The 14518-nt window shown below is 37.1% G+C and overlaps 1 protein-coding gene across 1 annotated transcript in view; it reads left to right on the plus strand.

Annotated features, from left to right (window-relative positions):
- Positions 1–14518, plus strand: part of FANCI (FA complementation group I) — a 155311-nt gene that overhangs the window by 27308 nt on the left and 113485 nt on the right. The window contains exon 9 of the mRNA XM_077124169.1: positions 406–491. Coding sequence (XP_076980284.1) covers positions 406–491 — 86 coding nt within the window. The remainder of the gene's footprint in view (positions 1–405; positions 492–14518) is intronic.

Raw genomic sequence — 14518 nt, forward strand, 5'->3', positions numbered from 1 at the left:
TGATTCCTAAGGAATGATCAGTTAGGGCCTATTCAAACATTTGGTTTACATATTAAGGCATAGATGCTTTCATTTCATATATGGTGATTAAATCTAGTAAAAAGGTCATGCTTCTCACCAAAGAAAACATACCATTATCTTTTGTACTACCATTTTTCTTTGGAGTAGTGAAATGGGTACAGCCTCAGAAAAATTAAAAGACCTCTGAAGTTTGACAAAAGAGAAATTCAAACCCAATTTGAACATGAAAGTATTGCATACATTCTTAGTGTGACTCTGGTTTGTTGTGAGTCTATCTATTTAAATTTGTACTTGAGAATCCTTTAAGCTGAAAGTACTTTAAAAAATGTAACCTATCATCTTGCCCTTTATGTAGAGAGCTTACCTGTTTTGTATTTTTTTCAGGGAAGCAGAAAAAAGGTTTTGGAAGGAATCATAGCCTTTTTTAACAAGCTTGATAAGCAGCACAATGAGGAACAAAGTGATGATGAGTGAGTAATATAGAAATAAAAATAATTTTTATAACTTCATCTTCTAATTTTGTATTTTGATTACTTCATTGTTATCTTCCCTTTCATCTCCTACCCTCACCTCAGCACAGAGCTCCCTAATCCTCTCCTAACTACTCAGTGATAAAGTTAAAAGAATAATGCAGTTTCTTCATTCTTTCATTTGTACCTTTCCAGAAAAATACCAAAAACTGTCCTGTAAATAGAATTTTAAAAACTGTTTACCAAGTTTGTACTCTGCCAGAAGGTATTTGGCCTTGGGACTATAGTGATGTGCCAGTCAGTTGAGGTCTTTGCTCTCATGGAGCTTAAACTTTAGTGAAAAGATATTAGAAAGTAAACAAATAACAAGAAAAATATTAAAATGAAAAGTGCTATGCAGATAATTCAAGTGGTTGATGATAGGAACAGCATAGCTACTTTAGATCGGATGGTCAGGGAAAACCTCTCTGAGGACATGCTATTTTAACAGAGACTTGAGTGATAAGAAAAAGCCACAATACATAGTTCAGGAAGAATAACATTCCAGGTTAGAAGAACTGTTAGTACGAAGGCAGGACACAATCATGGCATGTCTGAGGAACAGAAAAAAACGCAATGATTGATGCAATATGTAAATAAAGAGGGTTAACTGGGCAGGGGCGGGGTGGGAAGGTATATGGGAACTCTGTTCATTCTGTGCAATTTTCTGTAAACTTGAACTACTCTAAAAATAAAGTTTGTTTATTTAAAAAAGTAGAAAGAAACTAATAAAAGACATGTTAAGTAATTAGAGAGTTTAGATTTTATTAGCAGTGAAATAGAAAACTAATGGCAATCTTTAAACAATGTAGTGAAGTCTGATTTGTGTTTAAAAGTTATTTTGCCCACTGTATGGCAAGCAGATTAGTGGAAAGGGGAACAGAAGTCGGATTTGGAGACCAGTACCAGGATTTTCTAATAATCCAAGTAAAGATTGATGCTGGTTTAGACGAGAATGGCAGTGATGAAGGTGGAGAAGCGTGGGTGGATTTGGAATGTCATTTGGAGATAGAACCAATAGGACTTACTGATAGACTGGATGTGGTGGAGGTGAGTGGATAGTAAAAGCAAAAGATAAATCAGGTGTTTTTTTTTTTAAAGCAAACATTTGTAGAGTGCTTACGCTGTGCCAGGCATTGTTCTAAGTACTTTAAACTTCGCAACAACCTGTTTTGCCTTTATTTTGTGGAAGACGAAACTGAGGCACAGAGAAATTAATAAATTTCCCAAGGTTATACAGCCAGAAAGTTGCGGAACTGGAATTTGAGTCAATGCATTTTGGTCCCAGAATCCATGTTTAACCCTAGTGCACCCTACTGCTTCTAATCTAGAATAACTCTTAGTTATTTGGCTTGAGCATTTAAGAAGTTGGTCCTATATACTGAGCTAGGACCAGCTCAGAGACTGAGAGAACATCATGGTTTTGGTGAAAGACCAAAATAAGTTTTGGTGAAAGACCAAAATAAGCTCATTTTGATTATGTTGATTTTGAGATGTATTTTAGCATCCCCTAGAGAGATGAGCAGGCAGGCTAGAATTGTAGAGAGATTCAGGACTAGAGATATAGATTGGAAAGGACTTAATGTCATGGGACTAGATGGGGTCATCTAGGAAGAGTGTAGAAAGAAGAGAAAGGCACCTAAGACCTAGCTCATAGACATTACACTATTTAAAGATGAGCCGGTAAAAAACTCATTAGGAAGAGGCCAATGATAGAACCCTGGGAGCTAAGAGAAGAAAGTATTTCAAGAAAGAAATGATTAACTGTGCTTAATTTGCTGAGATGTTAACTAAGACAGGACTTGAGTCTTTGTTTTGGCAACCTAGAGGTCATTTATTTTCATTGCATGACAGTTTTAGTGGCAAGGGAGAGGACAGAAGCCTGATTGAATCGGATTGTACTGGAAAGACAATGTGAGGTAAAAAAAAAATTTGAAATTGTCTTCAGAAATAGAAAGTCTCATCTGTGGACAACTGATCTTCGATAAGATGGTCAAGCCAACCCATGTAAAACAGAGCAATCTCTTCAATAAATGATGTTTGAAGAACTGGATATCCATATGCAAAAGAATGAAAGAGGATCCATATCTCACACCCTATACAAAAAATTAACTCAAAATTGATCAAAGACCTAAATATTAGAGCTAAGACCCTAAAACTTTTAGAAGAAAATGTAGAGAGATATCTTATAAATCTTGTAATAGGAGACAGTTTCCTAGACTTTACACCCGAAACACAAGCATTGAAAAAAGAAATAGATAAATGGGAACTCCTCAAAATTAAGTACTTCTGTGCATCAAAGAACTTTGTCAGGAAAGTATAAAAGGCAGCCTGTACAATGGGAGACAATATTTGGAATCCACATATCAGATAAGGGTTTAGTATCCTGACTGTATAGTCTTCAACTTAGCAATGAAAAGACAGAGTGGGGCAATGGTAGCTTAGTGGCATAATTCTCACCTGCCATGCCGGTGACCCAGGTTCTATTCCTGGTGCTTGCCCATGCAAAAAAAAAAAAAATACAGTCCAATTAAAAAATGGGCAAAAGACATGAACAGACACTTCCCAGAAAGTAAATACAAATGGCTAAAAGATAGGTGAAAAGATGCTCAACTTCACTGGCTATTCAGGGAATGCAAATCAAAACCACAATGAAATATCTCACCCCACTAGAATGGTCATCAAAAAAAAAAAAAAAGAAAATGTTAGGTGCTAGAGAGGATGTGGAGAAAGAGGCACACTTACCCACTGTTGGTGGGAACGTAAAATGGTGCAAGCCCTCTGGAAGGCACTTTGGCGGTTCCTCATAAAGCTAAGTATAGAATTGCCATATGATCCAGTAATCTAATTACTAGGTATAGTCAGAGGAACTGATGGGGACTGATGGAGGACAAAAAAGGTTGTTTGCACAGCAATGTTTATAGCAGCATTATTTACGATTGCTAAGAGATGGAAACAGCCCGAATGTCCATCAACAGATGAGTGACTAAACAAACTGTGTATATACAAACGGTGGAATGTACGTAGCTGTAAGTCAGAATAAAGTCATGAAGCATGTAACAACATGGATGAACTTTGAGGACATGCTGAGTGAAATTAGCCAGAAACAAAAGGACAAATACTGTATAATCTCACTAATGTGAACTAAGATTAATGAGTGAACTTTGAGAATTGAAGTCAAGAACACAGGTTATCAGGAAATAGAAATAGGGTCAAGATTGGGCATTTGGTGCTGAAGGAATACAGATTGTGTAACAGGACTGATTGTAAAAATTCGGAAATGGATAGCACAATACTACTTGATTGTAGCACAGTAATGTAAGTACACTGAATGAGGCTGAATGTGAGTATGATTGAGAGAGAAGAGCGGGGGGCATGTATGAAACCAGAAGAAAAGATAGAGGATAAAGACTGAGATGGTATAATTTAGGAATGCCTAGAGTGGACAGTGATGGTGATTAAATGTACAACTATAAAAACGTTTTTGTATGAGGGAGAACAAACGAATGGCAGCTTGCGAGATGTTGAAAATGGATGGTTTATAGGAAAAAGTACAATTGATGCAAGATAGGGTCTATAGTCAACAGTCACATTGTAATATACTTTAAATGAATGTAACTAAGGCATTCTGTCAAAACTAAATGTTAACAGGTGGGGGCTATGATGGAGGGGCATTGTGACTCACAATGAATGGAGGTAGCCTCAGGGTACAATGACTGAGGGAAGGAAGAGGGATGTGTGTATTCTTACAACAGACTACTGAGCGGCCATGAAGTTGTGAGACATGCAGCTAGGTGAATAAACCTTAGTATGTTGAATGAAATATCAGAAACAAAAGGCAAATATTATCACGCCTTACTCATATGTACTAACTATAAATACTAAAGTATTGAAAACTCTATTTTCCCAAAAGCACCTGAGCCTCTGAGAAGTGGGCTAAAACTTTATTGCTAGCAGGCTCAGAGGACTTCCATCCAAAGTCTGAGCCCTGGATATTCTTGGTTTCTAGATTATATAGGCTAGTAAGCAAGGCGGGAGTCACTATAAGAACGGGTGGTAAACACTGAAAAGGTACAGAATTTCTTTTGTCTGAGATGCGACATGTGCAGAGGACCCTTGTTCTGTGGGCGTGACCCAAGGCAGGGTCTGCAGACGTGACCAGAGGCGAGGCCTGTGGACTTGACCACAGGCAGGGTCTGTGGGCGTGACCTGTGCAGGGTCTGCAGAAGTGACCAGGGGCAGACAGACTTCACAGACATTTTGGTTTATTCCTTGCTTTTACATGCTTTAGGAGTACATAATTTCTTACATCAATTCATAAAGTTATACAACAATAATACTGAGGTGTTACACATGAATTTATAAAGTTATACAAAAATACTGAGGTTAAACTTGTATACTGCCTCAATACAAACTCGGTAATTTGAAGTTGAGAGCATGGGTTGTCAGGTTGGGGCCCATGTAAAGGTTCGTAGATTGTAAACCCTTACTTCAGTCACATTTATTCCAGAGTTATAACTGTTATTTCTAAATTCTGAGATGCTGAGCTATTTGTGTGTAACCTGGTCGTTCCTGGAACTTTGGGTGTATGTGTGACACCTGAGACTCATAGTTAGGGCTCTGAAGCTATGCAAGTCAGCACTACACCATACAAGAACTGTTTAAAATGTTGGAAAAGGGGTCAAACTATATCTAGAGATAAGAATGAAGCTGATCTGGGTAGGACTAAGGTAGATCAGAATACACGGTAAAGGATTATATAGTCCATATTTTAAAACTTCAATTTCCCTGTGAGATCAAAGGGAGAGATGTTTATTTGGTGCAAAATTTATATTTTGGGTAGCACACTACCTAATTAAACATATATGGTCAGTTTAGTTGAACACTATAAGTACATGGAATCTTAAATATGGCATGAGATCTTGTTGGTTTATCTGGGTTAGTGTGATGTCCTGATATATCCCAGAGTAATTTGGGCAGTAAATAAAGAAATATTTGCAAGATCCCCTTGGGGGACTGGGAAGAACAGAGGAATAGTCAATTTTCCCATTCGGAGAATTCCTGATATTCTCGCAAGCAGTTGGGAACAACGAAATCAATATGCTGAGCCCTCGATCTTAGGTTTTGCCTTTATGAAACTTATTCCTGCAAACAGTAGCTAAGCCTGCTTGTAATTATGCCCAAGAATCACCCCCAGAGAACCTCTTTTGTTGCTGAGATGTAGCCTCTCACTCTAAGCCGATTCAGCAGATGAACTGAAGGACATGACTCCCAGGGGTATAAGTCTCCCTGACAATGTGGGACAGAACTCCTGGGATGAACCAGGACCTGACATCATGGTATTGAGATAGCCTTTGGACCAAAAGGGTCAAGATTGTTGCATTCAGTAGAAGCATATTACAGTGTTGCTGTTGACTATAGACCTTAGCTTGCATTAATTGTAGTTTTTCTTTTAAACCTTCCATTTTCAAAAGGGGTAAGAGAGAAATGAGACAAAATATACTTTCAGTGGCTGAGAGATTTCAAACAGAATTGACAGGTAATCCTGGAGGTTATTCTTATGCATTATACAGATTTTCCTTTTTAATTTCTGGTGTATTACAGTGGCTGGAGGGAAGGAACTGAAACTGTTGAGCTGTGTTCCAGTAGCCTTGATTCTTGAAGATGATTGTATAACGAAATAGCTTTTATATTGTGACTTTGTGATTGTGAAAACCTTGTGTCTGATGCTCTTTTATCCAGGGTATGGACAGATAAGTAAAAAAATATGGATAAAAAATAAGTAGGACAGGCCACAGTGGCTTATCAGGTAGAGTTCTTGCCTGCCATGCTGGAGACCTGGGTTGGATTCCCAGTGCCTGCCCATGCAAAAAAAAAAAAAAGAAGAAGAAGAAAAAAAAAGTAATAGGGGGCATACAGGGTAAAATAAATTGGGTAGATTGAAATACTAGTGGCCAATGAGAGGGAGAAGTAAGGGGTATGGCATGTATGAGTTTTTTCTTTTTATTTCTTTTTCTGGAATGATGCATATGTTTGGGTTTTTTTTTTTAACTTTTTAAACTTTTTTCATTGTATAGTATAACATATATGCAAAGCAAAGAAATAAAAAAGCATTAGTTTTCAAAGCAGTCTTCAACAGGTGGTTACAGGACAGATCCCAGAGTTTGTCATGAGCTACCATATGATCCTCTTATATTTTTCCTTCTGGCTGCTCCAGAATATAGGAGGCTAGAGGGCTTAAATATTTTTTTGTCATCACAATCGACTTTTTTTCCTTCTTTTTTTTTGTGAAAAATAACATATATACAAAAAAGCTATAAATTTCAAAGCCCAGTACCACAATTAGTTGTAGAACATATCTTAGAGTTTGACATGGGTTACAGTTTCACAATTTTAGGTTTTTACTTCTAGCTGTTCTAAAATACTGTAGAGTAAAAGAGACATCAACTTAATGATTCAGCATTCATATTCTTTTGTTAAATCCTATCTTCTCTGTATAACTCTACCATCACCTTTGACCTTTCCATCCCTCCCTTTAGGGGTGTTTGTGCTATGGCAATTCTAAATTTCTCATATTGGAAGGGTCTGTCACTAATATTAGGGATAGGGAGATGGAGCTATCTGATGTTCTGGAGAGGTGGAGAGGCTGGGCTAGGTTTCAGGACTTATCTGGACCAGGGACGAGGTTGAAGGTTTCTGGAAAATTACTCTAGTGCATGGAACCCTTGTGAAATCTTATACATTGCCCTAGGTGTTCCTTAGGATTGGCTGGAATTGTCTTGATTGGGGGTTGTCATGTTTTGATTGCCTAAGAACAACCTCCAGAGTAGCCTCTCGACTCTATTTGAACTCTCACTGCCACTGCCACTCTATTAATCACACTTCTTTTCCCCAGAATAGAATTGTTGATCCCATGGTGCCAGGTCTGGATTCATCCTTGGGGGAGTCATTTCCCATGTCGTCAGGGAGACTTTCACCCCTGGATGTCATGTCCCACAGAGGGAGGAGGGCAATAAGTCACTTGCAGAGTTGGGCTTAGAGAGACTGAGGCCACATCTGAGCAACAAAAGAGGTCCACCAGAAGTAACTCTTAGGCATACCTATAGTTGGTCTAAGCTTCTCCGCTACCTACATAAGCTTCATAAGAGTAAGCCTCCTGATCGAGGGCATGGCCTATTGATTTGGGTGTCCCTAAAGTTTGACACAGTATCTAGGGATTCCCTTGATGGTAAGGTTTAACAGTTCCATATTTTTCTCCCATCCCACAGGGGACTTTGCCAATACTTTTTGTTTATCTGCTTAATATACTCGAGGATGTATCCAGGCATTACAAAAATCTATATAGGATTAAAGGACCTCTTTCTTATCCTGGGCTCCCTGTGTTTCATTTGTTCAAATGAGCTATACAGATAGGTTGAGTTAGATTATGCACTACAGAAAATTTCAGTTCCAGACCAAATAAACCTTTCTTCCATTGGTCTCAGAGAGTATGTTTGGTTCTAAAATATAGACACTGTTTTCCTTAACCCTATGTTCTGAATTACTTTAATCCCAATCTGTTCTTATCTCTAAACATCAGGTTATATATATATAGCAGCCTCTCAAAATCCAGAAATAATAATCACCACTCCGGATTTAATGTGTCTGCTCTAAAAGCTTGGCATCTAGGCCCCTGTTTTCTTATAAGCGTATTCCAAAGGTGACCATACCATTCTTGTTCTTTTGTTTCTGGCTTTTTTTTTGTTTCACCAAATTTCCCATATATTCATTCACATCCTTGCATACCTCACTACTTTGTTCCTTTTTGTAGCAGCACAACCTTCATTCATAAGTATTCACCGTCGTTTGCCAATCTACTTCTCCATCAGTGCATTCTTCTGCCACCTGCATTCATCGGGCATCACGTAAAGGGCCCAAAGTCCACAGTCCATCAGCATTCTCAATTTTAGGTAATTTCATTGTTCCCAAGAGAAAGAAGACCAATAAACTCACCGTCGCTGAATAGAAAATCTAAACCTCTTCTTAACTCCTGTCCCTCCCCCGATTATTTACCTCTGCTGTTGGTGTGGTAGTGCTGATAGTTTCCTTCTGAACATAGCTCATAGAATGCAATAGCAGTTTTCCCCCTGCACCCTGGACTTAAAACACTCTTTATAAAGAATCACATCTTTGAAGTAATTCTTGTGAGAGTTCATATTTCTAGTGTTAATCAGAGGTCTATACAAGCCTTTCAATCTTGTTTATCTCCAATATGGTAATACTACTTACAGACCTACTGGAGAAGCACCTCACTCCTATCTATTCCCTTACATTGGAGTTCAACCTCATTAACTAATAGTTCATCCATCTCTACTTTATATGTATCTGTAAATCCCCTATATTCTGTATTATTAGCCTCTGATTATACCTTTATGCTGGTCATAGAAGTGGAATCATACAGTATCTATCCTTTTGTGACTGGCTAACTTCACTCAGCATTATATCCTCAAGGCTCATCCATCTTGTCATGTGTATATATGGTATATAGATGCATTCCATCATATGTATATACCACATTTTTTGATCCTCTGGTCTGTTGATGGGCATTTGGTTTGTTTCCACCTTTTGGCAATTGTGAATAATGCTGCTATGAACATCGGTGTGCAAATATCTGTGTTGTTGCTTTCAAGTCTTCTGGGTATATACCATATAGTGGTATTGCTGGGTCATAGGGCAACTCTCAATTTAGTATCCTAAGGGACCACCAAACAGTCTTCCATAGTGGCTGTACCATTATACATTGCCACCAGCAGAGTGTAAGTGTCCCAGTTTCTCCATATCCTCTCCAACATTTAGTTTCCTGTTTGTTTAATAGCAGCCATTCTTGTAGGTGTGAGGTGGTATCTCATTGTAGTCTTGATGTGCATTTCCCTTATAGCCAATGCAAATGAGCATCTCTTCATGTGTTTTTGAGCTATCTGTATTTACTCTTCAGAAAAATGCCTATTCAAATCTTTAGCCCATAGGTTGTTTGTTCTTTTGTTGTTGAGTTGTATGATTTCTTTGTATATACAGGGAATCAGACCTTTGTCTGAGATGTGATTTCCAAATATTTTCTCCCACTGAGTTGGCTGCCTCTTTATCTTTTTGACAAAGTCTTTTGAAGTGCAGAGCATTTGATTTTGAGGAGTTTCCATTTATTTATATTTTTGTTTTGTTGCTTGTCTTTGGGTATAAAATTTAGGAAGCTACCTCCTATTACTATGTCTTGAAGATGTTTCCCTACATTTTCTCCTAGAAGCTTTATGGTATTAGTTCTTACATTTATGTGTTTGATACACTTTGAGTTAATTTTTGTTTAGGATGTAAGGTAGGGTCCTCTTCATTCTCTTGGCTATTGATATCCAGTTCTTCCATGCCCAGTTATCAAAAAGACTATTTTGTCCCAATTCAGAGGATTTGGGGGCCTTGTCAAAAATCAGTTGACCATAGATTTGGTGATCTGTTTCTGCACTCTCAATTCAATTCCATTGGTCAGTGCTTCTGTCTTTGTGCTAGTACCATGCAGTTTTGACCACTCTGGCTTTATAATATATTTTAAAGTCAGGGAATATTAGTCCTCCCTCCTCGTTCTTATTTTTTAGGATGCTTTTAGCTATCTGGAATCTCTTTCCCTTCCAGATGAATTTGGTAGTTAGCATTTCCAAATCTTCAAAGTAGGTTGTTGGAATTTTGATTGGTACTGTGTTGAATGTGTAGGTCAATTTGAGGTGAATTGACATCTTAACTATATTTAGCCTTCCTGTCCATAAGCAAGGAATGTCTTCCCACCTGTTTAGTTCTCCTTTGATTTCTTTTAGCAATGTTATGTAGTTTTCTGTGTACAAGTCCTTTACATCCCTGGTTAGGTTCATTCCTAAGTACTTGATTCTTTTAGTTGCTATTTTGAATGGGCTTTTTTCCTTAACTGACTCCTCAGCTAGCTCATTGCTTTTGTATAGAAATGTTAATGATTGTTGCATTTTTTATATCCTGCCGCCTTCCTGAATTTGTTTATTAGCTCACATAACTTTGCTGTAGATTTCTCAGGATCTTCCAAGTATAGTATCAGATCATCTGCAAATAATGAGAGTTTTACTTCTTCCTTTCCAATTTGATTGCCTTTTGTTGCTTTGTCCTGCCTGATTGCTCTAGCTAGAACTTCTAGCACAATGTTGAATAGTAGTGTTGACAGTGGGCATCCTTGTCTTGTACCTGATCTTAGAGAGAAGGCTTTCAGTCTCTCTCCATTGAATACAATGCTGGCTATCGGTTTTTCATATATTCCCTTTGTCATATTGAAGTAGTTACCTTTGATTCCTATCTTTTGGAGTGTTTTTATCAGAAAAGAATGCTGAATTTTGTCAAATGCTTTTTCAGCATCAACTGAAATGATCATGTGATTTTTCCTTTTTAATTTGTTAATGTGCTATATTACATTAATTGATTTTCTTGTGTTGAACCGTCCTTGCATTCCTGGTATAAACCCCACTTGGTAATGTTATATAATTCTTTTAATGTGCTGTTGGATTTGATTTGCTAATATTTTATTGAGAATTTTTGCGTCTGTGTTAATTAGGGAGATTGGCCTGTAGTTTTCCTTTCTTATAGCATCTTTACCTGGTTTTGGTATTAAAATATTAGCTTCATAAAATAAGTTAGGTAGAATTCCTTTTTCCTCAATTTTTTGGAAAAGTTTGAGCAGTATTGGAGTTAGTTTTTAATGGAATGTTTGATAAAATTCCCCTATGAAGCCTTCTGGCCCTGGGCTTTTCTTTGTAGGAAGATTTATTTATTTATTTATTTATTGGTAGGAAGATTTTTGATGACCGGTTGAATCTCTTTACTTGTGATTGGTTTGTTGAGATCTTCTATTCATTGTTCAGTCAGTGTTGCTTCTTTGTGTGTCTCCAAGATTTTTCCCATTTCATCTAAGTTGTCTAGTTTGTTGGCATATAGTTGTTCTTTGTACCCTCTTATAATTTCTGTTATTTCTTCAGGGTCTCATTTCTGATGTTGGTTATTTGCATCTTCTCTCTTTTTTTCTTTATCAGTCTTGCTAATGGCCCATCAATTTTATTGATTTTCTCAAAGAAACCAACTTCTGATTTTATCAATACTTTCTATTGTTCTTTTGTTCCCCATTCATTTATCTCTGCTTTAATCTTTGTTGTTTCTCTTCTTCTATTTGCTTTGGGGTTAGTTTGCTATTCTTTCTCAAGTTCCTCCAGGTGTATTGTTAAATCTTCGATTTGTGCTCTTTCATGTTTTTTAATATAGGCATTTAAGGCAGTTCCCTCTCAGCATATCCTTTGCCACATCCCATAAGTTCTGATAAGTTGTATTCTCATTTTCATTCATCTGCAGATAGCTTCTGATTTCTCTAGGACTTTCTTCTTTGATGAACTGGTTGTTTAAGAGTATATTATTTAATCTCCGTACATTTGTGAATGTTGTCTTTTGGTGATTATTGAGATCCAGCTTCATCCCAACATGATCACAGAAAGTGCTTTGAATAATTTCAATGTTTTTAAATTTATAAAGACCTGTTTTGTGTCCCAGCATGTGATCTATCGTGGAGAATGTTCTATGAACAATAGAGAAAAATGTGTATCCTTGTGCTTTGATATGCAATGACCTATATATGTCTGTTGGGTCTAATTCATTTATCAAGTTATTTAACTTCTCTGTTTCCTTGTTAATCTTCTGTCTTGTTGTTCTGTCTACAGAGGAGTGTGGTGTATTGAAGTCTCCTACTATTATTGTTGAAATGTCTATCGCTCCCTTCAGTTTTGCCAATCTCTGTCTCATGTACTTTGGTGCTTCTTTTTTTTTTAATTTTTTTTATTAATCAAAAAAAAGAAAAGAGGGCGGGCCGCGGTGGCTCAGCGGGCAAAGTGCTTGCCTGCTATGCCGGAGGACCTCGGTTCGATTCCCGGCCCCAGCCCATGTAACGAAAACGGAGAAACAAAATACAATAAAAACAAGAAAATGCTTAAAAGATGTTTCCCTTTCTTCCTCTCTTCCTTCCTTCTATCCTTCCTTCCTTCTCTCTGTCTTTCCTTTAAAAAAAAAAAAAAAAAAAAAAAAAAGAAAAGAAATTAACACAACATTTAGAAATCATTCCATTCTACACATGCACTCAGTAATTCTTAGTATCATCACATAGATGTATGATCATCATTTCTTAGTACATTTGCATCGATTTAGGAAAAGAACTAGCAAAACAGCAGAAAAAGATATAGAATGTTAATATAGAGAAGAGAATTAAAATAATAATACTAATAAAAAATATATATATAAAAAGGAAAAAAAAAACAAAAACAAAAGATACAAACACACAAACAAACAAACAAAAAAACATATTTCAGGTGCAGCTTCATTCAGTGTTCCAACCTAGTTACATTACACTTAGGTATTATTGTGCTGTCCATTTTTGAGTTTTTGTATCTAGTCCTGTTGCACAGTCTGTATCCCTTCAGCTCCAATTACCCATTATCTTACCCTGTTTCTAACTCCTGCTGGTCTCTGTTACCAGTGATATATTCCAAGCTGATTCTCGAATGTCGGTTCACATCAGTGGGACCATACAGTATTTGTCCTTTAGTTTTGGGCTAGACTCACTCAGCATAATGTTCTCTAGGTCCATCCATGTTATTACATGCTTCATAAGTTTAGTCTGTCTTAAAGCTGCATAATATTCCATTGTAGGTATATGCCACAGTTTGTTTAGCCACTCGTCTGTTGATGGACATTTTGGCTGTTTCCATCTCTTTGCAATTGTAGATAATGCTGCTATAAACACTGGTGTGCAAATGTCCGGCTGTGTCTTTGCCCTTAAGTCCCTTGAGTAGATACCTAGCAGTGGTATTGCTGGGTCGTAATCCATTCTACCATTCTATGTCTTTTGATTGGGAAATTCAGTCCATTAACTTTTAGTGTTATTACTGTTTGGATAATATTTTCCTCTACCATTTTGGCTTTTGTATTATATATATCATATCTGATTTTCCTTCTTTCTACACTTTACTCCATACCTCTCTCTTCTGTCTTTTCGTATCTGACTCTAGTGCTCCCTTTAGTATTTCTTGCAGAGCTGGTCTCTTGGTCACAAATTCTCTCAGTGACTTTTTGTATATAAATGTTTTAATTTCTCCTTCATTTTTGAAGGACAATTTTGCTGGATATAGGAGTCTTGGTTGGCAGTTTTTCTCTTTTAGTATTTTAAATATATCATCCCACTGTCTTCTAGCTTCCATGGTTTCTGCTGAGAAATCTACACAAAGTCTTATTGGGTTTCCCTTGTATGTGATGGATTGTTTTTCTCTTGCTGCTTTCAAGATCCTCTCTTTCTCTTTGACCTCTGACATTCTAACTAGTAAATGTCTTGGAGAACGCCTATTTGGGTCTATTCTCTTTGGGGTGCGCTGCACTTCTTGGATCTGTATATTTAGGTCTTTCATAAGAGTTGGGAAATTTTCAGTGATAATTTCTTCCATTAGTTTTTCTCCTCCTTTTCCCTTCTCTTCTCCTTCTGGGACACCCACAACACATATATTTGTACGCTTCATATTGTCATTCAGTTCCCTGATCCCCTGCTCAAGTTTTTCCATTCTTTTCCCTATAGTTTGTTTCTTTTTGGAATTCAGATGTTCCATCCTCCAGTTCACTAATTGTAGCTTCTGTCTCTTTAGATCTACCATTGTAGGTATCCATTGTTTTTTCCATTTTTTCTTCTTTGTCCTTCACTCCCACAAGTTCTGTGATTTGTTTTTTCAGATTTTCTATTTCTTCTTTTTGTTCAGCCCATGTCTTCTTCATGTCCTCCCTCAATTTATTGATTTGGTTTTTGAAGAGTTTTTCCATTTCTGTTCGTATATTCAGCATTAGTTGTCTCAGCTCCTGTATCTCATTTGAACTATTGGTTTGTTCCTTTGACTGGGCCATATCTTCAATTTTCCGAGCGTCAT

Source organism: Tamandua tetradactyla, chromosome 12 (assembly GCF_023851605.1).
Source record: "Tamandua tetradactyla isolate mTamTet1 chromosome 12, mTamTet1.pri, whole genome shotgun sequence".
Taxonomy (NCBI): domain Eukaryota; kingdom Metazoa; phylum Chordata; class Mammalia; order Pilosa; family Myrmecophagidae; genus Tamandua; species Tamandua tetradactyla.